General features: G+C 44.8%; 1 protein-coding gene across 9 annotated transcripts in view; it reads right to left on the bottom strand.

The window, feature by feature from the left end:
- The window catches only part of LOC135311968 (aromatic-L-amino-acid decarboxylase-like), an 81,660-nt gene that overhangs the window by 34,586 nt on the left and 21,271 nt on the right, over positions 1–25,803 (bottom strand). For 8 of the 9 annotated variants that reach the window (XR_010371553.1, XM_064443316.1, XM_064443319.1 and 5 more), the window contains 4 exons: positions 21,191–21,427; positions 10,371–10,484; positions 9,568–9,687; positions 4,206–4,340 (listed from right to left, as the gene is read on the bottom strand). Coding sequence is in view for 8 of the 9 variants with exons in the window: in XM_064443316.1 (XP_064299386.1) it covers positions 4,206–4,340; positions 9,568–9,687; positions 10,371–10,484; positions 21,191–21,391 (570 nt within the window). In the remaining variant the exon portion in view is untranslated. The remainder of the gene's footprint in view (positions 1–4,205; positions 4,341–9,567; positions 9,688–10,370; positions 10,485–21,190; positions 21,428–25,803) is intronic. The other variant, XM_064443321.1, reaches the window with a different exon arrangement.

Below are 25,803 nucleotides of genomic sequence, written 5' to 3'. Positions count from 1 at the left end.
AGGGGAGGGGGCACAGCTGAGAGAGCGGATTCAAACTGGCCAAAGGGATATTCCATATCATGTAACATCATGCCCAGTGTGTTACCTGGGAGGGGCTGGCCGGGGGAGGGAGGGAGCAATTGCGGCTCGGGGACCGGCAGCGTCTGTCGGCGGGTAGTGAGTGGTTCTATCGTTTATTTTTCTGGGTTTTTTTTCCCTGTTTCTCTTCCTTTTCCATTTTATTATATTATCATTATTATGGTAATCATTATTATTATAATTATTATTTTATTGTATTTATTAAACTGTGCTTATCTCAACCCACAAGTTCTTTTTTCCTATTCTGATTCTCTCCTCCGTCACACAGGGGTGGGGAGAGCGAGCGAGCGGCTGCGTGGTGGTTAGTTGCCAACTGAGGCTGAACCACAACACAGGCAGACAGACACACATACATACACACACACACATACACCGAATACTCTAATAGAAACCCTGAAGTATTCTTGAAACCATTGCCATGGCGTCATTCAGACAAGAATTCAATTAACCCCAGCGAGAGCTTTAATTAACATGCCCACAACTAGGTAGGATCCATGAAGAGCTTTGGGATTTGGCTCCAAATCAACCAAAAGACATGCAGATGATCAGCTTGCCTGATAATGAGTCAGTTGCTCACCGGCATATCTTTATGGCATACAGCTTTGCTGAACCCTAAAAACATACACATCACGGTATGCTATAGACTGAGGTATTTCCTTACATTACCATTTCTTTTTAGATTACCTACTGAGCAAATGTGGTTCAATCGGCATTCATTTGGTAGGCAATTAAGGATCATTCCCAATATATTATTTCATTTATAAGCCATTGTATTTGAATACCCCTTAAATTATATTTTTAGAACATAAAGTACATCTCAGTAAATGAAAACAAAGATATCACTAAGAAATTGTTACAAAATTCTGAAGTAGAATCCTGTAATAACTCTATTAAGAGTAAAAGGTATGTTTAGACACAAAATACTCTCCTTCTGAGTATGACTAAACAAAAAAAAAGTTCTTTTACCTTCCACCTTCTACAACTTCATTAATCGTCATTAATTTCAAAGAGAAAAATTTCTCACCTTTTTGTACCGTGACTATTCTCATTCATAGTCTCCATCCTACCCTTGTTGCTTCTTGCTAGTGCCTATGTCGTGGTTCAACCCCGGCCGGCAACTAAGCACCACACAGCCGCTCGCTCACGCCCCCCCGCAGCGGAATCGGGGAGAGAATCAGAAGAGTAAAGGTGAGAAAACTCATGGGTTGAGATAAAGACAGTTTAATAGGTAAAGGAAAAGCTGCGCATGCAAGCAAAGTAAAACAAGGAATTCATTCACTCCTTCCCATGGGCAGGCAGGTGCTCAGCCATCCCCAGGAAAGAAAGGCTCCATCATGCGTAATGGTTACTTGGGAAGTCAAACGCCATCACTCTGAACATGCTCCACTTCCTTCTTCCCCCAGCTCCACATGCTGAGCATGACATCATCTGGTGTGGGATATCCCTTGGGTCAGTTGGGGTCAGTGTCCCAGCTGTGTCCCCTCCCAGCTTCTTGTGCCCCCTCAGCCTGCTCGCTGGTGGGGTGGGGTGAGGAGCAGAAAGGGCCTTGACTCTGTGCGAGCCCTGCTCAGTGGTAACTAAAACACCACCCTGAACTGTCAACACTGTTTTCAGCACAAATCCAAACACAGCCCCATACCTGTTACTGTGAAGAAAATGAACTCTATCCCAGCCAAAACCAGCACGGCCTACAAAAGCATTTACTAATTGTATTCTAACCACATGTAACCATGGAGAAGATTAAGCCAAAGCATAGGCTGAACAAGACCAGGTGAAGCTAAAGTTCTGCCTTGCACCTTCACATATCCCTGGAATGATGCATTTTCATGGCAGATTGACTATTAACTTGTATTTCAGCTGCGCCTCTTCTTAAAGTGCCCTGGCAAACTAATTAGGCACCAGGTTGAGAAAACTTAGAAGACTAGACCTGAAATAGAACTAACTGCTTTTGAAGTGAAAAACCACGTGTGTGCCATCGCAATGCCGTGCTTCATTCAAGGGTACAGTGGAAGGAGGTATTGCGGAACTCATTTACACAAGAATTGTAAATAAGCAAACTGTAATAATACACTGAGGCTGTTAGCCTGACAGAGCCTCACAAGTCCTTCCTCAAGTCTCCAAAACTGTAGTAAGGCTCTCTGATAACTACAGCCACTCACAGTCTTAAGCTTAAAATGTTACAACAAATCTTTAGTGACTTGCTGCTCCATGGCATTCCTAGTCCTCAGCAAAGGACTCAGGAATCTCCCGCCATCCTTGAGGAGAGCAACACAGCCAAATAAAGATGGAAAAAAAAAAAAAAGATTGGTGAAGAAAATGGCCTGAGAAAACTTGAGATTATCAAAAAACTGCCCAGACTTCTGTCCTGGTCCCAAACAGTCAGGTGTCTGCTATCAGGGGCAGCTGGATGCTCCTCTCAGCTCCCAGGTCTCACGTCCTCACTGAGGCAAGAGGAGCCTCAGCCAGGATAGCCCAGGCACTAAAACACTCAGGGATCCTCTTCTGGTGTCTCCAAACCCCCAAGTCGCTGTTGGGGAAAGCTTTGTTGCCAGTCCCACTCTGTACTCATTAACACAAAGCAAAATGATTTCAGTGGGATAAAGATTTTCCCAAAATGCTGCACAGCTGAAATGGTCTCCCAAGAAGTGTGAGATCTGAGTTCAGCTTTCTGCTCTGGGTCTCCTTACCGGCCAACTCTCCACCTCCCTCCTAATGCTTTCTTGCAGTGTTGTGCTCTGTCAGCGCACGGTTTTCTCTCCCGCAGAACGGCTTAGGCTTACTTTCTTTTGTGGATTATTGCCCAAGAGTCACACGGGTCTGTTCTTAATGCAGAAGGACCGGTGAGCTCTGCAACAATCTGCTTTGAAAGGTCGGCAATATCCCAAGGCAAATCCTTCTGTAAACGTAAGATCCTCTGACCTTCAGCAGGCAGGAGAGCCTGTCAGTCCTCATTTCAGGTCAGCCATTTACGCGGGACAAAAATGAAAACAAGTAGAAGGTTTTGTGCATCACAGGGTCAGAGTCTGAGCTCTGGGACTGGCGGCCTGCACCACACAGACCTTTGGGTCACAGGCAGAAAAAGGACTAATACCCTTTGTGCCTTCTGAACACAGTTATCTCCCCTCATATTTTCTTGTGCTGGAGGTCTTCTCACCCTACAGGTGCAGTCCCTCTTCCCACCAGCAAAGAGCCAGTGTACTTGCAACTTGTTCTCTGGTGCTTTTTAACATGCACTTAGTAGTAAATCAAGGTAAGCCTGAAACTGGCCATGTTATTCTGCAGCATCAGATATTACTTTAAACTAAACATCAAGTACTAAGGAAGCTCCTTCCATCTCGCTGACATTTAGATAAGAAAATGTCACCGCTATTGAGAGAAGCAACATTGCTTGGCCCTTCAGTAGGCTTAGCGTGTCAGAAAGGTCAGAGCAGCAGAGCTCACACGACTCAAATCTGCTTTCATTAACAGTAGAAGCCTCTCATGGTCCTGGCCTGCTGAGAATTCAGCCTAACTCCGTCTCCTAAATACCACTCACAGCCAGAAATCAAGGATTAAGTTTTCTGTTTTCTTAGAAGATTTCTTAGCTGTATTGATACATGGAGATTTTAGGAGTTTTTTCTTTTACAAAAATAATAATGTTTTCAGCTCCTTCAAGTACTGTGAGCAATTCGCTTCATATTCACGCACCAGGTTTGTCTGTGTGCATGCACCTGCACCCATGCCTGCATACAGGGGAGGATGAACGTGTGTTTGTTTGTGCATGCGTAGGTAGGAGGAAAAGAATGTGCGTGCACACGGACACTCAAGCCTGGAGGTAACAAAAACTGGTCTAGACTTAGGCAACACAACTGAAATTAACAACCCGTCTCAAGTACCTTGGTGTACTTCAAGTGAGTTCTTTCCGTAAAACAGCAATACTGTGCAACACTGACCTCTGGATATTTTTCTGTGTATTATGGCGGCACAGGCGAGATGCCAGCCCGCTTACGATGTACAATAAGATTTCAACAAGCAAAACCAGCTAGTCACCAATCCAAAGAGTTTACACTGAATTCAGCTGCCTGTTGAGATGGCTGAAACTGTTTAGGTAGAGACCCCACGTTTCCATGGTGTTGAGAGGTACCCACCTGATCGGAAGCATAGGCCACCAGCCTGCCCATGATGTCTGCTTCTGTTAGCTCAGGCTTTTCTGACTGCACCCGCCTGATAGATTTTGTTCTTGCAGCAAGCAGTGAAATCAGGGTGGCCTCGCTTGCACTTCCCTGTGGGACAAAGTGAAGGGAGGTTCAAAAGGGAGACAGTCCAGAAGAAGGAAAGCAGCATTTTCTTCTGGATGAATCTGCAAAGCTGTTACCAGACGCTGCATATGGGAAACGGCGCAACCTCTTGCTTTTTAAGAATATGTGTGACAGCAAGGCAGGAATCTCTACTGGGCCTTGGTCTCCTCCTTCCGGATGCCTCTGCCTGCTCTCTTTAATCCCCGTGCTCGTTCAGCTTAGGCACCGGCCTTGTAATCAGTGCTAGAAAGCTGGACTCACAGACGTAAATGCATGTGAAAAGGCTCTCGAACCAGGCACCAACCGCTTGCGAACCAGCAACAACGGCAGAGTAACTGTTGATTTCTGTTACTCTGGATTTCCGCCCATTTAGCTTCCATCAGAATCTGCCTGTCAACTCTCATTCCTGTCAAGCAACAGGCACAATCATGACGCTTACTTAATTTTTAGAGTTACCCTGGGCAAATCAGTTATTGTGGCTACGAGAGGAAGAACACTGAGAGAGCAAAAAGCTATGATTCGATACAGCTAACTGCATTACAAAGTATGAGTTATGTACGTTTTCTTCATCAGAAACAGGCAGAGGAAAGGAACAGTCACACACTGTTTCTAAATTGCCCTTTGACTCACAAAACATGAGTTTAAACGGTGCCTTGGATACTCCGTGACAACAAAGAGGGGAATTTTTTGCATCAATTGATCTGTAAATATCACAAGAGAGTACAAGCTCCCACAAATTCTTTAGATGGTTTCCCTCTAGAACAGGCAGATGAAGCATGCTCCAAACTGCTCCTGTAAACTATAAGTAACACTCTGTAAAGACATGTTTGTAAATTCCAATGGTTTTGGGGGTCCATACGCAAGACAGAGTTTTTAGGTACTTTCAAAGTTGAGCAATTGTCACGTGAATCTTCCTCTGCCGAAGCACTCATCGCTGCAAGGAGTACAGCTGCTTGTATTCGTAAGTATGTCTCGGAAATATCCCCAGTGTCAACAAGCTAATTTTGGAGTGCTGCTTCTTCTCCTGTGCCAAAAGTCTGTCCTCCCTCTGTGGAAGACCTGTGCATACTTACTAATTACAAGAAATGTTGAAGTGTTTGGGAAGTCTTCTTTCTGCCCTGGAGGTGGGCCTGATCCTACAGGCTTCATACACATGAATGATCCCCGTGAACTCAGACTTTCTCCTAATACTGAAGTTAGCTGAGCTATTTATGAGAGACAAAGCTGCCTTCTACACATGTCAACATCTCAACAGCGAGGGAATCCAGCAGCCTCATGAATGGAATAAGCAGGGAAAAGGACAGTCCCTAAACATTTACTAAAGGTATTGCCATGGCAAATGTAGTTTATCTGCCTCCCCGGTGGTGTGGGGTTTGAGGAACGTAGACCCCAGGGTCTGCATCAGAGCACAGGGACGAGCTGGAGACAGTTTTGTGCATTTCTTATAGCTGCTGCTGCTGCTGCATGCAGCGTTATGGCAACTGAGGGACATATTACGGACACAGAATGGTGTAGGAAAACAAATATCCCTCTTGGGTCAAGTAAAGCGGAACTTCCATGTGGAGGCTAGGGCCGAAGGAAATTCTGTCTGCTAATTACAGAGAACATAACTTGGCCACCTCCCCATTTACTCTTATTCTGCATATGGTCTGTAGCCAGATACTCAGAATGCTCATCGGAGTATCTGAACACGGAGAAATCATGCCTGTCTGTAGTTCCCAAAAGTCACGATGCAAGAGGGTGTGCACACAGTTATCTTCAACTTACACACAAAGAACTTTCCAGATCTGATTCATCTTACTTTATCGGTCTACAAAGTTAAATATATGAGACGAAATAGTTGTTTAGGTCCCCTAGTATTCAGTGGGGAGAGGGAAGCATATCCAGAAAGCAGCAATTCCATCTACTGTAGGCAAATATTCTGGACTGAGATAAATGGTTCCTCCAAAGGTACCTTCCTGGAGGTCCAGCTTTATCCGTTGATGAATCTCACACAGTGTAAGCAGTATATCATCTTCTAAAGAACCCTGCGTAATCAGAAGACCCGCATAATGGGCATATACTGTCAGACAGTGTTGCCTGAAATACCCTTTCCTGCCATTCACCAGATGAGGGTGCTTTTCATTTGTGCAAACCACCGCAGCTTATTGTGATGTCCGTGCAGTGTTTCAGGGAAGTTGTGTGTCCTCATAACGAAGCTGGGCAACAAAAAGCCTGTGTGTAAGGCCTAATTCCATCTCGCATCGGGCAAGCCACTGAAAACAACCTTCCTAAGCCTGGGTTCTTCAAAGCAAAGTTAGCTCTAGCACCCTTGCATTTAATAGGTGGCAAAAAATACTAAATACTACTTTCATTAAAATATATATTTAATGGGATACGTGAAAATCTTTCAAATATATGGGATGAAAATGGCGCGCTTTTTTTTCCCCCCCCTATGATAAGTCCCTGTAAAATTGTTAGCGTCTATCCAGGACATGTAACAAATATGCATATTGAAAAAATGCACACAAATATATCTGAAAGAAAATGGTTGTAGGAAATGTCAAAGGTTAAGGCATTAATTTGAGATCTGGACATTTAAGCCCCCACTATTCTGGAGACTGCCTGGCTGGGTGGGCAAACAAATGACTTAGGCTCAGGAATAGCCTCAGCCTTCTGAGGAGTGCCACAGACGTCCTGGCATCCCGGCTGTTCATCCAGGCTGGTGCGTGGTCGGTGTATGCAACAGTTCTTGTACGGATTTCCTTACACAGAAACAGGGATCAACAGCTGAATCTTGCCTCCTGATGTACAGCCAGGCCATAGCCTAAAGGCACCTGAATCCAGCTACCTGGAAATGCTTTTGAATGTCTCACGGTAGACACAGGCTTTTTCACATTGACTCAGTTTCCGTAAGTCACCTTTTTTATACAGAAGCTTACAATATTTGCAGAACCTGGTTTATAATGCTCTTCTGTTTACTTCACACCAAAGTATTGTGCTAAATATTTTTGAGGAAAAAAAAAAACCTTGGTTCTTGAACTCTTTGGCTAATTGACACGAAAGCTAGATCAGCAGTGTTCCTTGCCAGGCAAAATATAGGCTGAGGCTCATTTTGTTTCACCCTTAAAATACTTTTTCTTTCCAGAGCAAGAAACTCTTTAAAATTCAAAGCAGGTATACTTTTCAGCAGTGTATCCAGAATGAACAGCAGGATACAAGCCACAGGAAGAAAGTTGCTTTCTCACTTATTTTTAAAAGCTGGGTTTTTTTCTCCTCTTGAACGCTGTATTTTACATTAAGTGAAGGATGATGATACCTTTCCTTTTGCTGCAAGCAAACAAAGGTTGCCATGGCAAGCAGGCTCAAGAGGCGGAAGAAATATCAGCAAGTGCTGATGTTCATGTCCACCAGAGCTCTCAACTGAAATTTTCTTTCATCTTTTGCCATTTCCAAGTGTCATCCTGCACACAACAACAAAGTGCTTCATATTGACATAGACTTTCAAATGTAATTAAGAGCCAATTTTTGCAGGCTCAGTTTTACCCAATACCACAATAATTACTTGGTATTTACCAAGAGAATGACTAGCACTTTCACATGCTCATGTTGTCTTTGCTTCACACTCTCTTATTTGTATCATTTTTGTTTCAAAAGCAAGACAAGAAGATCTGCAGAACGAATTACTTCATCGTAAGCAGGAACACAGAGCCCGCTTTCGATTCTTGAAACTCACAGGTTTCTGATTAAAATTATGGGCAATCCAGTATTGTCAGGCTGGAAGGGCAATATTTCCTGATGATAACCACCAGGCATAATTTCTTGCTTTCCCTGGTGCAAATAAATGCTGTTGAGACGCATGACAAAAGCTTGATTTCTTTAGCATAACCCCCTTCCTACTAATTGTAATGAACAAGATCTGAACAGAGCAAGCAGATGAGTAGTTATTCTGGAAATACACTGGTGGAGGTGCAGCTCCACCTAGGAGAATCAAAGCAGTTGGGTTAAATTCATACTTGCCTGGGAAGATGCTAGAAGGTTCACAGGCATATGCTAAAGGCATTTGCATCTGAGATCAAAGAAAGAAGCCCCCACTTCTAGCACATAATTCAGATGTATTTCAGAAGCCTACCTTAGGATAAAATAGATTGTAGCCTGGCCCCCAATGACCAGACTCCAGAGATTATCAAAAGAGAACAGAACAATTATTTAAAATTCAGTCTTTTTCATAGTAGAGATCTGTTTTAGTTAGATTAATAGATGTGACCAGAGTCTGCATTTACAGAAAGACCATGCGCTAGTGGAGCCATGGCTGACAAACAATACAGCTTTATTATGCATGCAAGTTTGCCCTTTGATGATATATTCATTATCATACAGATACTCTGTCCAGACACTGTAGGCTTTCATTAAGCAGTCACCATCCAAGTCTGGGTGTTTTGTTCTGTTTTGGATACTGCAGTATAGTCTGACAGTTATACTATCTACCGATAGAAGCGTTCAGGTTCACATTTTAAGCAGCTCTTCATTTTATTTTAATATTACAGTCCTTCATTTTTTTACATAAGGAAAGTTTCTTAAAATAATTTCAACTTCTTTGACAAATACTGATAGGATTTCTACTACCTTCTGTTATTTCTACTTATAGAAGATGCTCTCCTGTGTTCTTATCCATTGCTTTTCTCCTCTGAGAAAAGGAATACTGTTTTGGAAACGGACTGAAGCAAACAAGAGAACAGGTCTGAGAGGGACTTCCTGGAAGCCTTTGTAACCACTTGCCATGATGCTGTGCTCAAATCCTCAGATACATTTCTATTTGAGAAGATTTTTCCTATTTTCAGCCATGAAACACTGCTGCACACTGTCGGTAAGCATGAGCTCACTTCACTTGATCAACAAATTAAAGTTTCCACCCTACATGATTTTTCAGCATTATGATTTGGATTTTAAGCCCAAATTGTGCCGTTACGTCGAACTACTAACAATTCCTCACGGGCAAGAGTGTTTCAGAATCCAGCTGCTCTGACAACAAAACCATTACTTTCATGAACGATCCTACCCACCTGTGGACATTCTCAGAGAGCATCAGCCTTTCTGAAAGTCTGAAAGGAACACATGTGGCAGAAAAAAAGATACCTTTCCTTTATTAGTGTTTTGGGATGATATGAAGGTTTGACAAAATCATAAAGTCCACAAACTCATCCCATATTCTTTTTCATGTGTCCTCTCTTACCTGAATGACTCCTCCGCCCTGGCCATCCTTCCCAGCTAAAAAATCTTCAGGCAAATGAATCATCTTCCCTAGCCAATCCAGCATGACAGTCTCCAGCTCCGTGCAAGCTGGACTTGCAGCCTGTGTTGAAAGAGAACAGAGGGAATAACCTCACTAGACCATGAAGAGAAATAGCATCTACCAGAGCAAGAAAACTCTTTCTCTCTCTCCCTTTCTTTCTCTGTCCTTGGACTGTAGAGGAGGAGACTAGCTGATTAACTTCACCAGCTAAATTTGGGACCTGAAGACCATTTTGTGCATGTGGTTTCTAACAGTTACTGAAAAAATGTCAAACCGGGCCTCTCATAGAACCAGGACTCTCAAATGTTAAAGCTAGGATTTGCATCTTGCTTTTTTTTTTTCAGCATCAAGTACAAATCTGTCTGAGAAGAGGACATCTCAGATGAATGTGGGGCTTTTTTTAACAAAATTTCCCATTCATGCAGATGATAAGAGAAAAAACAACACTGGGTGATAGGCAGCAGTCATACTACTCAATGAATTACCAGTAAGTTTGCACTGCTACCGCTAATTCCAAAGGCTGGTGATTTTTCAAGGGCAAAACTACTGAAAGGAAGTAGCCTTTGCTTCCTGGAGTCATTCAGGGTGTCAGTATTAATTAGGCAAGGGAATTTACCTAGAAAAATAGTCCTGTGCCTTCGCTGCTATTAATAATTTCACTGAAGAGTGCTACTGCTGTGCTTACAATCTTGGCAAGGTGAAGCACCGTTACCACCTAGCAGTACATACCCCAGTCAACTTACCCAAGAGAAGCCCACACATCCAATTCCACCACACAGCATGTCTGCAAGAAGGGCCGGAAAGGAAGAGGCTGCAGGGAAGTAGGCAAAGAAGTACGGACTGTGCCAGTGAGTCACCTGTATTAAGGGAAAAACAGTCATTTTTAACTAATGCAGGAAGCAGAAACAAGTTGCCACAAAATCAGAAAAGATTAGAGGCTGGGACCAGTCAACAGTCCTCAACTACCTGGCTGTAACACAGGATCCCTTGTTTTTCTCATTTTTAAATCTATATTTTTGCTGACATTCTAAATGAATTAGTTCTGGCCCCCACCTCCCAATAGCTCCAAAATCAGGGTTCTCCATTTGTTTGCCTAGAAGACAAGGGTTTCATGGGCAGTGGCAGCCTGAGCTTCTGTGCAGGGCACTGTTCTGGAGCCTCTGCTTTTGGAGAGTCTCCAGTATTTTGTTCTCTCATCTCTGTCATGCAACTGACTTAGCAAGAGTGTCTTCAGTGCAGCAGAGGTCCACAGAACTCTCTTGCCCACACTCTGGAGTTTTTTGCTAATATTCAAGCACTGACTCTGGCCAAATAGCTCTCCCACAAAATGAAACAATCCATTCCAGTATCCAGTATCTTCTGTAGAAAATCAGACTATCACCTCCCTATTATAAGTTGTGATTTATGTACAATTCCACATTGTATGTACCAATATGAGAGAACAACACAATAACTGCACAAATTGTAGTCAGTTGTCTTGCAGCAGTGATATTTAGAGTTATTTTATGCAATATCTAAGCAATCTTAGGATCTGTGAGATACTTGATCGTGCTCCACAACTCCAGTCCAATAAAATTTGAAAACAGGAAATGCACTGCCACACTGCAATGTTCAGTGGAAATAACGTGACATATGTTTGGCAAAACCAGCTTTCACATTCAAAATAAAGGCAAATTTTAGAAAAAAACGTGCTTAGATGGACTATAAGCAAGAATTCAGCAGAATGTGTGTATGAACTTTCCTTGGCTGGAAATCTAGAGGCTGCTGAGTTATGGAAGCCTAGCCTTTCCTTGTGCCCTGTTGGTTTGTTGTTTTTTAAAAAAAAACAGGAGTTCTTCTGTTACAGCTGGAGGATGGTAAGAGCATACATTCTCTCTTGCCTGAGCTCAGTGTTTCCTTACTGTTTTGTTCCATATTCCCACCTCTAATGAACTATACCTTTCACACTCCCCTCTCTCCCACCCTGTGATAAGGTGTCTCGTCCTGGAGCTAACTCAGGCATCACCATACTGCACTGTTCTGCATGCTGCAAATATCCCTTTTATTTCCTCTTCTAACCTTCTTCATGCCAACAACCAGCTCTTTTTTAAGGGACATGTTCCATGCTAAGGGGGAAACTGTCTTATCTCTTGTAGGTACAATGAATCAAATATCACATTCTCTGCTGCAGTATATCATTTATAATATTTCAGGTGCTTCAGATGCCCCTATCTCTTTCATACGAAAACAGCTCCCATCCACTACAATTTTCCACTGTCTAAAGTAACCCTGTACCTGGCATGCTCAAGATTTCACTTTTACTGCTCACTAGGTCCAAACCTGCTCAAATCAGGTCTCCAAAGACGAGCCACTCTGAACAGTTTTAGCTGTGTCTCTTATATCTGGTCAGGATCTTTCTTTGCTGTAAAAAGTTTGAGAGCACTTGTGGCAGACACCTTCCTACACAGATCAGGAAAAAATGGGATGGGACTGGTTCTTCACAGGAAAACAATAAACAGATTAAAAAATACCGAATGAACAGCAGTCTCTGACAGGGCCCACATGCACAGGCTTTCACTGACATCTACAAATGAGCCAGGGCTGCCACTGTTCATCTCCCCAGCTCTAATCCTCTGTGATCTCTAAGACTTGTGACATTCATCTTGGGTTAATCAAGTTAAACTGCCTCCTTGCTGGGAGCCATTTGTCTGATGAAACACAGCAGATTCCAGTTGCACCACTCACACAAATCCAAAAAGCCAAAAGCCCTAGGGCAAGTGCAGCTGTGGTTCTTCCTCCTGCCACCCCTTCCCCCTTCGCTTGAAGCAGCTGTCAAATTAATTTCTTTTGCCATGTTGGAACAGACACACTTAGTCAAATATTGCAAAGAGTGTGACATAATTGATGCTGTTTATTTCAGCCCTCTGCTGATAAGCAGTGATACACAAGTGTCTTGGGTTCAGTAATTACCACTCTAATGCTTCTCAGAGCCATTTTATTTCCCAGAGCCATTTTATTTCCCAGATGTCTTCTAAGGATGCCTTTCTTTCTATGGCTTGCTTAGTCTAAGCAAGAGTCTTCCTTTACCACACACTAAGGACAGGAACTTCAGCTGAAAGTTCACAGATTAATGGATCCAGCGTGAGGAAAAGTAGCATCCTGAGTACCGCCATTTGCAGTTACAACTGAACTTGATCATTTCTGGCTCTAAAAAAGGAGATCTATTTCAAAAGAACAAAGGAAGTCTGAGAGAGAAAGGTGACTCCCACTGATATTTTTATACGCAGATTATGACAACAGGACGTTCTTCAACAACCATAGGCTGCTAGGGAGGGATGGACTCCACCTGTCGGGAAGGGGCAAGGGAATATTTGGCAGCAGGCTGGCAAACTTGGTGAGGAGGGCTTTAAACTGAGGAACTCGGGGGGAGGGGGACAAACTGGCAAATGCTAATGCCATCACACACAATAGGGGAATAAGACAGGACAACTTGAGCATTGATAAAGGTGCTGTGGTGGCCTCATGCAATGGCAACTGTGAGACCAACCTCCTCAAGGGCTTGCATGCCTGTAGTGGATCCTCGTACACCCACGCAAGGAAACCTGCATGCTCAAGCACCTTTCTGAAATGCCTGTACACCAGTGCACCCAGCACGGGGAATAAACAGGAGGAACTGGAGGTCTGTGTGCAGTTGCAGGGCCATGATCTCATAGCAATCACAGAGATATGGTGGGATAGCTCGCATGACTGGAATGTGGTCATGGATGGGTACAGGCTTTTCAGGAAAGACAGACCAGCAAGGTGAGGTGGGGGAGCTGCCCTTTATGTGAGGGAGCAACTGGAGTGCATCGAGCTCTGTCTTGGAGTGGAAGGAGAAGAAGTTAAGAGCTTGTGGGTAAAAATTAAGCGACAGCCAAATATGGGTGACACTGTTGTGGGCATTTGCTACAGGCCACCTGATGAAGAAGAGGAAGTTGATGAAGCCTTCTACAGACAGCTGGAAGTAGCCTCGCAATTGCAGGCCCTGATCCTCATGGGGGACTTCAGTCACCCTGATATTTGCTGGAAGAGCAACACGGCAAGCCATGCATGATCCAGAAGGTTCCTGCAGAGCATTGAGGATAAATTTTTGATGCAAGCGGTGGAGGAGCCAACGAGGCGAGATGTGCTGCTCGACCTTATCCTAACAAACAAGGAAGGTCTGGTTGAGGATGTGAGAGTTGGGGGTAGCGTTGGCTGCAGTGGCCATGAGATGGTCGAGTTTAGGATACTGTGAGGTAGAAGCAGGGCAACAAGTTGGGTTACAACCTTGAACTTCAAGAGGGCCAACTTTAGCCTCTTCAGAGTCCTGCTTGGAGGAATCCCATGAGCGAGGGCTCTGGAAACCAGGGGGGCCCAAGACAGCTGGACAGTATTCAAGGACCACTTCCTCTGAGCTCAAGATCAGTGCACCCCTAGGAGGAAGAAGTCAGGCAGAGGAGCCAGGAGACCTGCATGGATGAGCCAAGAGCTTCTAGAGGAACTCAAATGGAAGAAGGAGGTTCACAGTATGTGGAAAAAGGGACTGGACACTTGGGAGGAATACAGGAATGTTGCCAGGGTATGCAGAGATGCAATGAGGAAGGCCACAGCCTACTTGGAAATAAATCTGACAAGGCATGTCAAAGAAAACAAGACGGGTTTCTTTAAATACATCAGCAGTAAAAGGAGGACTGGGGATACAGTGGGCCCACTGCTGAACACGGAAGGGGCCCTGACAATGCAGGGTGCAGAGAAGGCAGAGTTACTGAATGCCTTCTTTGCTTCAGCCTTTACTGCGAAGGCTGGCCCTCAGGCATTCCAGCCCCCAGAGGTGAGAGAGGAAATCTGGAGAAAGGAGGAATTCCCCATGGCTGGGGAGGATTGGGTCAGAGATCACCTATGCAAACTGCATCCCCGCAAATCCATGGGCCCTGGTGGGATACACCAGCGAGCGCTAAGGGAGCTGGCGGATGTTCTTGCCAAGCCACTCTCCATCATCTTTGAAAGGTCGTGGAGGACAGGAGAGGTGCCCGAGGACTGGAGGAAAGCAAACGTCACTGCAATCTTCAGAAAGGGCAAGAAGGAAGACCTGGGAAACTACAGGCCAGTCAGCCTCACCTCCTTTCCTGGAAAGGTGATGGAGCAGTTCATCCTGGAGGTCATGTCCAGGCATGTAGAAGACAAGAAGGTTATCAGAAGTAGTCAACATGGATTCACCAAGGGAAGATCATGCTTGACCAACCTGATAGCCTTACATGATGGCGTGACTGGCTGGGCTGACAAAGGGAGAGCAGTGGATGTTGTCTATCTTGACTTCAGTAAGGCGTTCGACACTGTCTCCCATAGCATCCTCCTAGGCAAGCTAAGGAAGTGTGGGTTGGATGTGTGGACAGTGAGGTGGACAGAGAACTGGCAGAACAACAGAACTCAGAGGGCAGTGATCAACAGGGCAGATTCTGGATGGAGGCCTGTCACTAAGTGGTGTTCCCCAGGGGTCTGTGCTGGGTCCAGTCCTGTTCAACATATTCATCAGTGATCTCAACGAAGGAATAGAGTGTAACCTCAGCAAGTTTGCTGATGGTACCAAGCTGGGAGGAGGGGCTGATACACCAGAAGGCTGTGCTGCCATCCAGCGAGACCTGGACAGGCTGGAGAGCTGGGCCGAGGGGAACCTCATGAAATTCAACAAGAGCAAGTGCAAGGTCCTGCACCTGGGGAGGAACAACCCCATGCACCGGTACAGGTTGGGGGCTGACCTACTGGAAAGCAGCTCCACTGAGAAGGACCTGGGAGTGCTGGTGGACAGTAGGTTGACCCTGAGCCAGCACTGAGCCCTTGTGGCCAAGAAGGCCAACGGTATCATGTGCTGCATTAAAAGGAGTGTGGCCAGCAGATTGAGAGAGGTTATCCTCCCCCTCTGCTCTGCCCTAGTGAGAACACATTTGGAGTACTGTGTCTGGTTTTGGGCCCCCCAGTTTAAGAAGGACAGGGAACTGCTTAAGCAAGTCCAGCAGAGAGCTACCAAGATGATCAGGGGACTGGAGCATCTCCCTTATGAGGAAAGGCTGAAAGACCTGGGTTTGTTCAGCCTGTACAAGAGAAGACTGAGGGGGGATTTCATCAATGCCTACAAATATCTGAAGGGTCAGTGTCAAGAGGATGGGACCAGACTCTTTTCAGTGGTGCCCAATGACAGGCCAAGGGACAATGGGCACAAGTTGGAACACAGGAAGTTCTACCTCAATATGAGGAAAAACTTCTTTCCTGTGAGGGTGCCAGAGCAGTGGCACAGGCTGCCCAGGGAGGCTGTGGAGTCTCCTTCCCTGGAGACATTCAAAACCCACCTGGATGTATTCCTGTGCCCCCTGCTCTGGGTGTGCCTGCTCAAGCAGGGGGGTTGGACAAGATGATCTCCAGAGGTCCCTTCCAACCCCTACCCTTCTGCGATTCTGTGATTCTGTGATCCCTTCCAACGTGTCCTCCTACTGTGGATATCAGAGTTCAGCAGTTGTTCCCTCAATCCCAGTGTTCATGTTAGGAGCTCAGGACCTTTATGGTCATTATCGTTTAGAGGACTGCCCTCCAAAGGTCTACACCCAATCTCACAAGAAGGCTCCCTAAAGAAGGTGTACCCCTCATGAATGCTTGTTCTTCCAGAGGGTAAAGACAGCAATGAATATTGCATCAAGGCTGTACACAATTAATTGAGCCTTGCACCTCTGAAAGAACTCTATTTTCACGTCTTCAGTCATTCAATAAGCATAAATATTTGAACACAATGAACACAGCACAGATATCAATATGAAGGAAACGAGAATCCCTTATGGGCCACTGATAGCTTATGGGCCATGCAAGGTTTTATGACCTCGGTCACGTTACATATTCTCTCTGAGGAAGACCAGTTCCTCATTTATAAAATGGAGATCAGGCATTCCCTGGTGAAACACCTGAAAAGCACTATAGCTGAAAAACACTAGATGTACTTATAAATGTTAGTGTTGTCAGGAAAAAGACAGGAAGAAGATTAGGGAAAATATAATGGGGGTAGACTGTTCCTACGGCAAATTTCAAAAGTCCCTAAAACCACTTTTGAATAGTTTTAAAGGTCTCCAAGCAAAATGTCAGCAAGTCTTCCTATGCTAAGTTCTTCCTATACTCCCTGCCTCCGTGTCATTGCACAGCACCATCATTGTCACGCTTCAGTTTCTGAGAGCACAGCTAACAGAGGCAGCAGTGTGTGCAGCACTATGCACAGAAGAGGTCCAGAAACCCTGCTAAGGTTAGTGTACGTGGGCTCTGGAGTGGTGGTGATGCTCCACAGGGCACAGTCCCCAGCAGCAACTGGAACAGCTACCCCTGGCTCATCACAGGTCTCAGCCCAGACTGAGCTCCTGAGGGAGTCTGCAGTTCTGCAAGCCTGGGACTGCAGGGACAACAGGGCCTCTTGCCAAGGCTGGGACAGTGGAAGATGCTCTTTTAGCCTGCAGGAGGTATGCACTGGTGGAGGCTCTGCGTCACCATGTAAAGGAGCAGCGTGAGGAGGTCAGCTGATGGTGCAGTATCAGAGATGACAAAAAGGAGACTGAGCGGATCTTCTGTGAGACGTAACACAAGGTATCTCAGATAGAAGAGCCTGAACCCCCAAAATATACCGAAGGAGGGGCAGTCAGAGTCTCTGCCTGTTGGGTTGAGAAATGGAGTCCCACGATGGTGAAGGGCAGAAGCTTACAACTACTGGCACTAGGAGGGAGGCTCCTGCTCCACCTGCAGATCTGCAACTACAGAACAGGTTCAGTGCCATGGCTGCAGATGGGCTGGGAGCCCTGCTGGGTCTAGTGAAGCACCCAAGCAATGTCGGTGTTGACTCTGTTGTTGACAACAGGGATTTGGGTTTTAAGACCAGTGGGACCCTCTTTGAGGATCAGCTCCTAGGAAGAGACAGGATCCACCTGAACAATTCAGGCAAAATATCTTTGCAGTCAGGCTGACTAACCTGGTAAGGAGAGCTTTAAATTAGGAACGATGAGGGAAGGAGATGAAAACCCACAGTCAAGGGAGGAAGGTGGACTGAGTTGGCAAGCAAAGGGTGAAGAGTGAACAAACAAGAGAGATCTTGGAAAACAAGATAGGGCTAAAGCAGACCCACCCAAGTGTATGTGCATAAATAAGGAAGTGCTGAGAGGACAGCATTGTAGGGGAAGTTCTCATCTCTTTTCTGGTTAATCAGCACAAGTGGGTGTCCATCTGAAGCACTTGTGTGCTATGGCATGACGCATGGGGAACAAGCAGGAGGAACTGGAAGGCTGGGTGCAGTTACAGGGCGGTGATCTCATTGCGATCACAGAGATGTGGTGGGATAGCTCACATGTCTGAAGTACTGCAGTAGATGAGGACAGGCTCTTTAGGAAGGACTGACAAGGCAAGCAAGGCAGGGGAGTGGTCCTCTAAGCAAGAGAGCAGCAGGAATGCATGGGGCTCTGCCTAGGGAGAGACAATGAGCCAGTCAAGAGCTTCTGGATCCAAACTGGTGGAGATTTCAAGACGGGCAACATTCGGGTGGGTGTCTGCTACAGACCACCTGATCAGGAAGAAGTACGTGAGTACAGCATTCAGACAGCTGGAGGGAAGCTCATGTTCGCACGTCTTAGTCATCACGGGGGACTCCAACCAAGCTAATGTCTGCTGGACAGAAAACACAGCAGGGCACAACCAGTCCAGGAGGTTTCTGGAGTGCCTTGATGATCATTTCCTAACACAGGTCATGGAGGAACTGATGAGGAGAGACACTGTGGGACCAGATACTTACCAACAAGAAAGAACTGGTCAGATATGTGAAAGTCAGGGGCAGCCTTGGCTGCAGTGACCATGAGATGGTGGAGTTCAGGACCACGAGAGCAGGAAGAAAGGCACAAAGCCAGATTGTAACCCTGGGCTTCGGGAGAAAAGATTTTGGCCTGTTATGGGACCTGCTTGGAAGAATCCAATGGGAGACAGACATGGAGAGAAGAGTGGTCCAGGAGAGCTGTTTGATTTTCAAGGATAACCTCTTCCAATTTAAAAAATGGTCCACCTCACATGCAGGAAGTCAAGCGAGAGAGTCAGGAGGCCTTCATAGTTGAACATGCAGTTTAATATCTTCATAAGTGATCTGGATGATGGGATCAAGTGTACCCTGATGAAGTTTGCTGATGATACGAAACTGAGCAGATAATTTGGAAGGGAGAGCCACCAGATGTGCTGGAAGAGTAGGCTAACAGGAACCTTATCAGATTCAACATGGACAAGTGTATGGTCTTGCACCTGGGATAACATCATCCTGGAGTGCAGCTGGGACCTACCTGTCTGGGGAGCAGCTCTGTGGAAAGGGACCTGGGGGTCCTGGTGGACAATAAGCTCAATATGAGCCAACAGTGGGCTGCTGTGGCTAAGGCGGCCAACAGGATGCTGGGTTGCAGTGACAACAGCATCACAAGCAAATATAAATAAGTCGTTATCCCACTATACTCAGCGCTTGTCAGGCCACACCTGGAGTACTGTGGACAGTTCTGGGTTCTCCAGTACGAGAAAGACATAGACATACTGGACTGATTCCAGCGAAGGGCCATGGAGATGATTAATAGATTGGAGCCTCTGTCACGTGATAAAAGGCTGAGAGAGCTGGGATTGTTCAGCCTGCAGAAAGCTTGGTGGGTATCCTGTTAATGTGTATAAACACCACATGGGAGGGTGTAAGAAGATGAAGCCAGATTCTCCTCAGTGGTATCCACTGACAAGTCCAAACTGAAATACAGAAAATTCCACTTCAACATAAGAAAAAAAGCTTTTTCTCCCATGAGGGTGGTCAAACTTTGGAACAGGGCAACAGAGAGATTGTAGAGACTTCATCCTTGGAGGTATTCAACACCCAATTGGACATAGTCCTGAGAAACCTGCTTCTAACTGACTCTTCTTTGAGCAGTGGGTGTGGACTAAATGATCCCAAGAGGTGCCACCCAACCTCTGCTATACTATGACTTTGTGGTTCTGTGCTCATGCGAGTCTTCCGTATGTAGTATGCATAACACAGGCAGAATCAGAGTTACTATAAGAGCTGGGATTTAGACACTCGTGCTCTTTGTCTCACAAACACTAATATTTCATGTCAGAGGAAAGTTTTGCATAGAACATTTCTTCAGAATGTGTCATTTTGTAAAGGTAAATGTATTTGCAGGGCACATAAATATATAAAAAAGTCAATTTAGTTAAGAGGGAAGATGACATGTTGATGACTTAATTGGAACTGAATGCCTCACTACTTATTCTCAAATGATTCATCTCTTGTTTTTTAATTTGATATTATTTTATTGAATATTCTCAAGAGTTCAAAGCAAAGTGTTTTCTCTTCTACTTCACAGACAAAAGAAGTTGGTTTTTATTTTCCTCCAACAAAAAAGGAAAGGCAATCATACCTATGCGCAGCAACAAAAGCATTTGCATGTGCTGGACATAATTCTCCTAGGTATCTATCCTGCACTGATTTAATTCTGTTGGATTTAAGGCTTCATCCACAAATCTTTAAGAAGAGCGGGGAGATTTCCGTTGGCTTCAGTGGAGCTTTTGCCTGTGAAAGGACAGCAGGGTTGGCTCCAAGGGAAACCAGATAAGGCCATATTGAATAGCAAATATTTACACTGGTCTATGAAAAGGAATTGGTATTGTAGTACTCTGAGTGAACACATCTGCAGGGAAGTGGTTCCACGTCCAGTCATACCGCAATCATATCACCTAGCTACAGCCAGAGAAGCAGCCCAAAGTGGTTATTGCAGAGATCCAAAGGAGAGATTCCTCATTAACATTTACTAATAATCCAGTCCTCTTCAAGCTACTTACAGGCCTTAGGAGACAAGTGTATAATGAAAATACAAATGGTATACCATGAGTGGGAAACCAAGAAAGATTCAGAACTGGACAAATGCCAGACACATTGTTTTGCATTGCTTGTCCAACAGTGATCCAGCCAAGGGCTAATACTTAGGTAGTGGGCCTCTGCCTGAAAGGGTACTAGAAAAAGCTGACATTTAGGAGAGTAAGTCAACAGAACAAGTAGTGGGGAGAATCCTTTCTCGTCAACTCTGCAACACAAGAAGTCTCCTAAGAGAATTTTAACACTTACAGACGAGCTTGAAGGAGCCCCTTAGGCACAGCAGAGTAATAAAACTACCGTTTTAAGAAACATTTACCTTGCTTTGCAAGTAGCGAAAATATCACACGACATGGAAAGTTACAAAGCTTTGCCTTAACCGATCCAAGGGAGGAAAGGGGATTCTTTCCAAAAGCAAGCCTTGCGTGAAGGTAAAGAATGATTTGATTATTTCTAGCAAGAGCAGAAAACATTAGTTGTGTAAACCGTTAGATCATATTTAACCATGGATGTAAATCAGACTCCTGCCTTCTACAAGCTGTCCAGCGTGGGTACTTATGTTCGTAAGGTCTAGCTGCACAGCCTTCAATCCACACTTTCCTTAAAGTCTTTGAAAACCTAAATGTGGTATTGACCATCACGCTACAGACCCATTTTTCTTACCCCTGGCATAATGATCTTCTCAATGTCTTTGAAGACATCCTCAAAGCTCTCAGGATCCTGGGGTGCACAGTCCGGAATGAGGGGCCTTAGGTATCCTGGTTCCACATCTGGGAAGACCTGTCTTTTATCTATCTTCTCCAGGTAATCTGCAATATAGTCCACCATCTCCTTCCCTCTCTTGCGGAACTCTGCAGCATCCATGGGTATCAGAGTTTACGACTTATGATCAGAAAAACCCTGGGGAGGGGGAAAGAAAAGAAAAAGAAAAGAAAAGAAAAGAAAAGTCGCTTTTGAAAGCAAACATGACTGTTTTAAACTCAGATGATTTATAGGATGACTCAGCTGGCCTTTTTGAAAAGACCATACGCTCTTTTATTTCTGCGTATTAGGCCAATGCCCCTACAGCGTTGCGTTCTGCTCCAATCCAGTATTAGCTGGACATTGTACAGAAGCAAATCACACTGTCAAACCTCTGAAGCCTAGGTCATGATGTAGATCAGATTAATACAGATAGGCTGTATCTTTATCAGAGAAGAGCACTAAAGGCACATCAGTGAAGATTCACAAATCACAGACGTAATCCCTGCTGCTGCTGGCTGACACACGGGTGTGGCACCGTTACATAGCACGTAATCAACTCCCTCCTGCCTTATAAAGAAGAGGGCTAAGGAAATAGCACGCTGCCTGTGTCTGTTATAATCTATAGTAACGAGCTATAAGAATCACGGTTATCACAGTGATCTGCTGTGCTGCCCTGTCATTTTTTCTACTTCTTGCGTCCTGTCTTGCCTCAGGATTTAGCTTCTTCACTCCTTCACTGTAAATGCACATGCTGCGCCATTTACAAAACCTTACTTCTTACTGAGGTTTCAGTTAGAATTCACTTAGACTTGATCGGTCCTGTATTTTGCAGGAGGATGATGTGAGGAAGCTCTGTCTGGGGCTGTCCCTGTTTCCAAGATGTTGGTCTGGAGCTCTGGGTGTGCTTTGAGCTAGGCAGGGACCGTGCGAGCACACCCAAGGCGATGTACGGCTCAGCTGAGCTGAGCGGGAGCTTGCCTGCAAAGTGCTGTGCAAACACGAGTTCCTGTCACTAGGGTGCCTGCTCCTGCCATCCTGGCCCACCCAACTTCTCCACTGTCCGTGGCTGTGCATTTGGAGTGCTCAGTGGATACAAGCTTGAGACCACAGTACCCAAAAAACCTCCAAGAGTCTTTATATGCTCAGATTGAGTAAGCAGTGCTGTTCCTTGGGATCTAGCAAGAAAACTGGCAAGTGAAACAAGGATACTCACTGCTGATATAAAGAATTACTACCCTTAGCTCACGTACCTTCACACCTTCACTTTGATAGGCAATAATTACGTTAAGCACAATGTAAATATTAGGTCATTAAGAGACAGTTTCTTAGACACCAGCTATTTGGGCTCAGGATTTATAACGGAGGGTGGCATTTTGAGAAAAGAGAGACCCGTCTGGGATTTATGATATTTGAATTAGTACTGTCATGGTACAAAAGAAAGACGTCATTGATAAACACCATCCTGGAGACATCTCTGCTATTACAAATAGAGGATCTGGGATTTGTGTGGAGCAGCTGCTGCTGCTATTTAAGAAAGCAGGGTGCTGCTGTAGGTCACGAACCACTTGGGAAAGCAAGGATCTGCACAGTACGGGCTTCTGGCCCCTCCAGAGAATAGCTGCTCCTGTTGCTGTGTTGTCAGCGTTCTCTTTCGCTCTTTAACCATCACGTAAGTGTTTATTTGGCTCTGTCTGTGCCTTTCCGAAGGGGGAATTAGGACCTTCCTCAGATCTTGCTACTAAGTTGCCGGAAACACATTACCAGGAGTCCTTACCGTCCCCAGGGGATTCTGGCAGGCAGCTTCGTGTGCCGTCTCCCCTTTGAAAGACCGTGTTTAAGCAAGCCGGTTTGTTTCTGCTCCTTTGCAATCCGGACGATTCCATTCCTTCAGCACCCCCCAAATCTTATGTGCATTCTCATTTAACACATCTTTGATCGCCGTTCAAAATTTTAATGCACTTTCTAAATAAGTCAGCATGAACTGCAGCCATTGAGACGCATCTCTGAGGCAGCAATCTAATTACACCCCATGGCTCAGTTCTTTGGTTTAGATATTTTTGCCAGAGCAAAGCTCGATATGGCACAGTTTCACTTCTTTTTCACAGTATCTCTAACTTAACCCTTAACTTAGGCTATCATTATTTCTTTTATGCAACCTCGTTCATCAGTCCATTGCTATCGAACGCTCTAAAGAACTCGCACATGGTAATCTGTTATTTGATTCTCCGGTTTGAGACAAAAGCTGTGAAAATAAGAATTTAACCTATGACTGCCAAATCAGTGGGAGTTGCCTCAGACTGAACTGACTCACAACTTGAGGGTTTGGTGTTTCTAGCACCGCTGCTGCTCACCACTGAGTTACAGTTATTCCTACGGACTCTTACACACGGCGTAGATGTTCAGCTGAACAACTCGTTCAGTGGCTGTGGGGCCAATGAACTGCCAGGACAATGTCAGAACAGGTAAGGCTATCACTACGCTACTCTCTAGCTTTACTTTGTCTCAGTCAAATATAGGGCATCATTTAACACAGAAGCTTCTGTGAATCGCTTGGTCTTTTCCCAAAATGTAAAACAAATGGCATAAATCAAATAGCATTGTGTGCAAGCTCACACCAGCTCACAAACACACAGACAAAAATAGATCTACTTTATTATAATACTAATACTAATACTTTATTATATACTTCTGTCATAAATCACTGCTGCAACAGCATTCTCAGAATTCAGGATAAAGAATTAAATTACAGGGGAAACCCACTGTTTTGCATGGGAGAGGTCGTTGAACCAGGAAGCTTAAGCATGAAGAATAGGAGGATGAACCGTCCATCCCAAATCTGCTATAGCTGCTGCAGGGTTATAAATAGATATAAACTAGTGTCTAGTTAACCTCTAATGAACCTTCAATTCTGTTTGACCCCATGAAATACATCGATCTGCTTCAATCTGAAGCACAGTATTTCATTCTTCTTTCCCCCAAAGGCAAGACCGAGAAATTAAAATCTCTCTGAACACCTATCTATTTTTATGCATCTGCTTTCCTAGAAGTCGTTGCCTGAAAATCCCTTACCTACTGCTACACACACACCTCACCCAGAACCGGGAAGGCATACTCCTTGCAGGAACACAGCGGTCATTTAAATTTTCCTTTTCACCTCCTGTTCCATATCTCTTCTTCTGTGAGTGACAAGACCCACTTTCACTCTCACCCCTATTTTTATTCTCCTCATCAACTGTTCATTATAGATTTCGCTTCATCTGCTGGAAACTGTTACTTGCTGTGGAAGCCACACCCCGTAGACTGAATGTCTGACACTTGTAGCGCTGACCAGTTAGTACTATAAAATTGCAAATTACTTCACCTCTCTACCGGTACAGAATATTTCTCTCTTCCACCTCTCGCGCGCATATGCAACACGTGACAACGCAACCACACAATGCAGAGAGAGAGACTCTGTCCCTCCATGCCGGTATGTCTCAAAAATACAGAATGTGGTTTGCTAAGCAGCAAAATGCCGCAGGCGACTCAGCCCTGAGGGTCTAAAATGAAAACACTGTTTGAGAGCACCCATATTTTCTGAAGGGCTGAGTGTAACAATCTGTGTGTACTCAAAATACCCACCTAAGCTGAAGGGACTTCAATGGCAAAATAACTCAGGGTAAGTTTCTGAAACTAAATGGACGCTTCAGAGAAACTGAGCCTCCCTCTGAAGTATCTAATAGCGCTCTGTTTTCTTGAAGGCCCATAAAGAGTGACAAAGGCTCCATGCCCTCGAGGATCCCACCGCTCCCAGGATGAATTTCAGCATATTCAACACCTGCCAGCCGAACGCCAAGCGAGGACAGCACAGCTTCTCAGGAGGCACCCTGCCTAATTATCAACCTCCACCACTTTGTAGGCACAGTCTGTATTCAGGTTCAGCGGCAGCCCCACCCTGACTGATAAAATACAATTCTACCAAACGTATATTATGTCTGAGTACTTTTGTTCCCAGCAAGAATCAATGGATATTGTCACCACTGCATACTTCTTCAGATCAAGTCCTGCTTTACTGGAGAAGATTGGGTTTTATCCTTAAATTTAGATAAAACCAAGAGGAATCACAATAAACTTTAAATGATAGCAGTCTAGCTTTCTTTTTTACTCATATATAAACCCTTTGCTCTTCAGTTTTGCTGGAGCTGGTCACAGGACAGTACACTACCCAGCCTAAAGCTGACGCACCCTTTGCTGCTTTGTTGAGACTACTCCTTCTACCTCAGTGCGCTGAAATGAAAACATGGCAACATTTGATTTTAGGGAAGTTACCGAAAACTGTTGTTAGTCTTTAGAGTATATATTCAGGGTAACGTGCACCTGCAAACCGTTTTCTACTTTGTTTGGAAGTGAACCATATGAATGAGCAGTTTATGCACAATTAAATATGAAATACGTTTATAGGTGTAATTTCATGTAGATAACACGCAGCTTGTTCATTATTTCTGTTTAAAAGGGCTGCCTCTAATTTTGGAATCTGTGTTTTGCATTAAATA

The sequence above is a fragment of the Phalacrocorax carbo genome, chromosome 2 (genome assembly GCF_963921805.1).
Source record: "Phalacrocorax carbo chromosome 2, bPhaCar2.1, whole genome shotgun sequence".
In the NCBI taxonomy this organism is placed as follows: domain Eukaryota; kingdom Metazoa; phylum Chordata; class Aves; order Suliformes; family Phalacrocoracidae; genus Phalacrocorax; species Phalacrocorax carbo.
The sequence above is the reverse complement of the archived record's forward strand: the minus strand, read 5'-3'. Positions and strand labels throughout refer to the sequence as shown.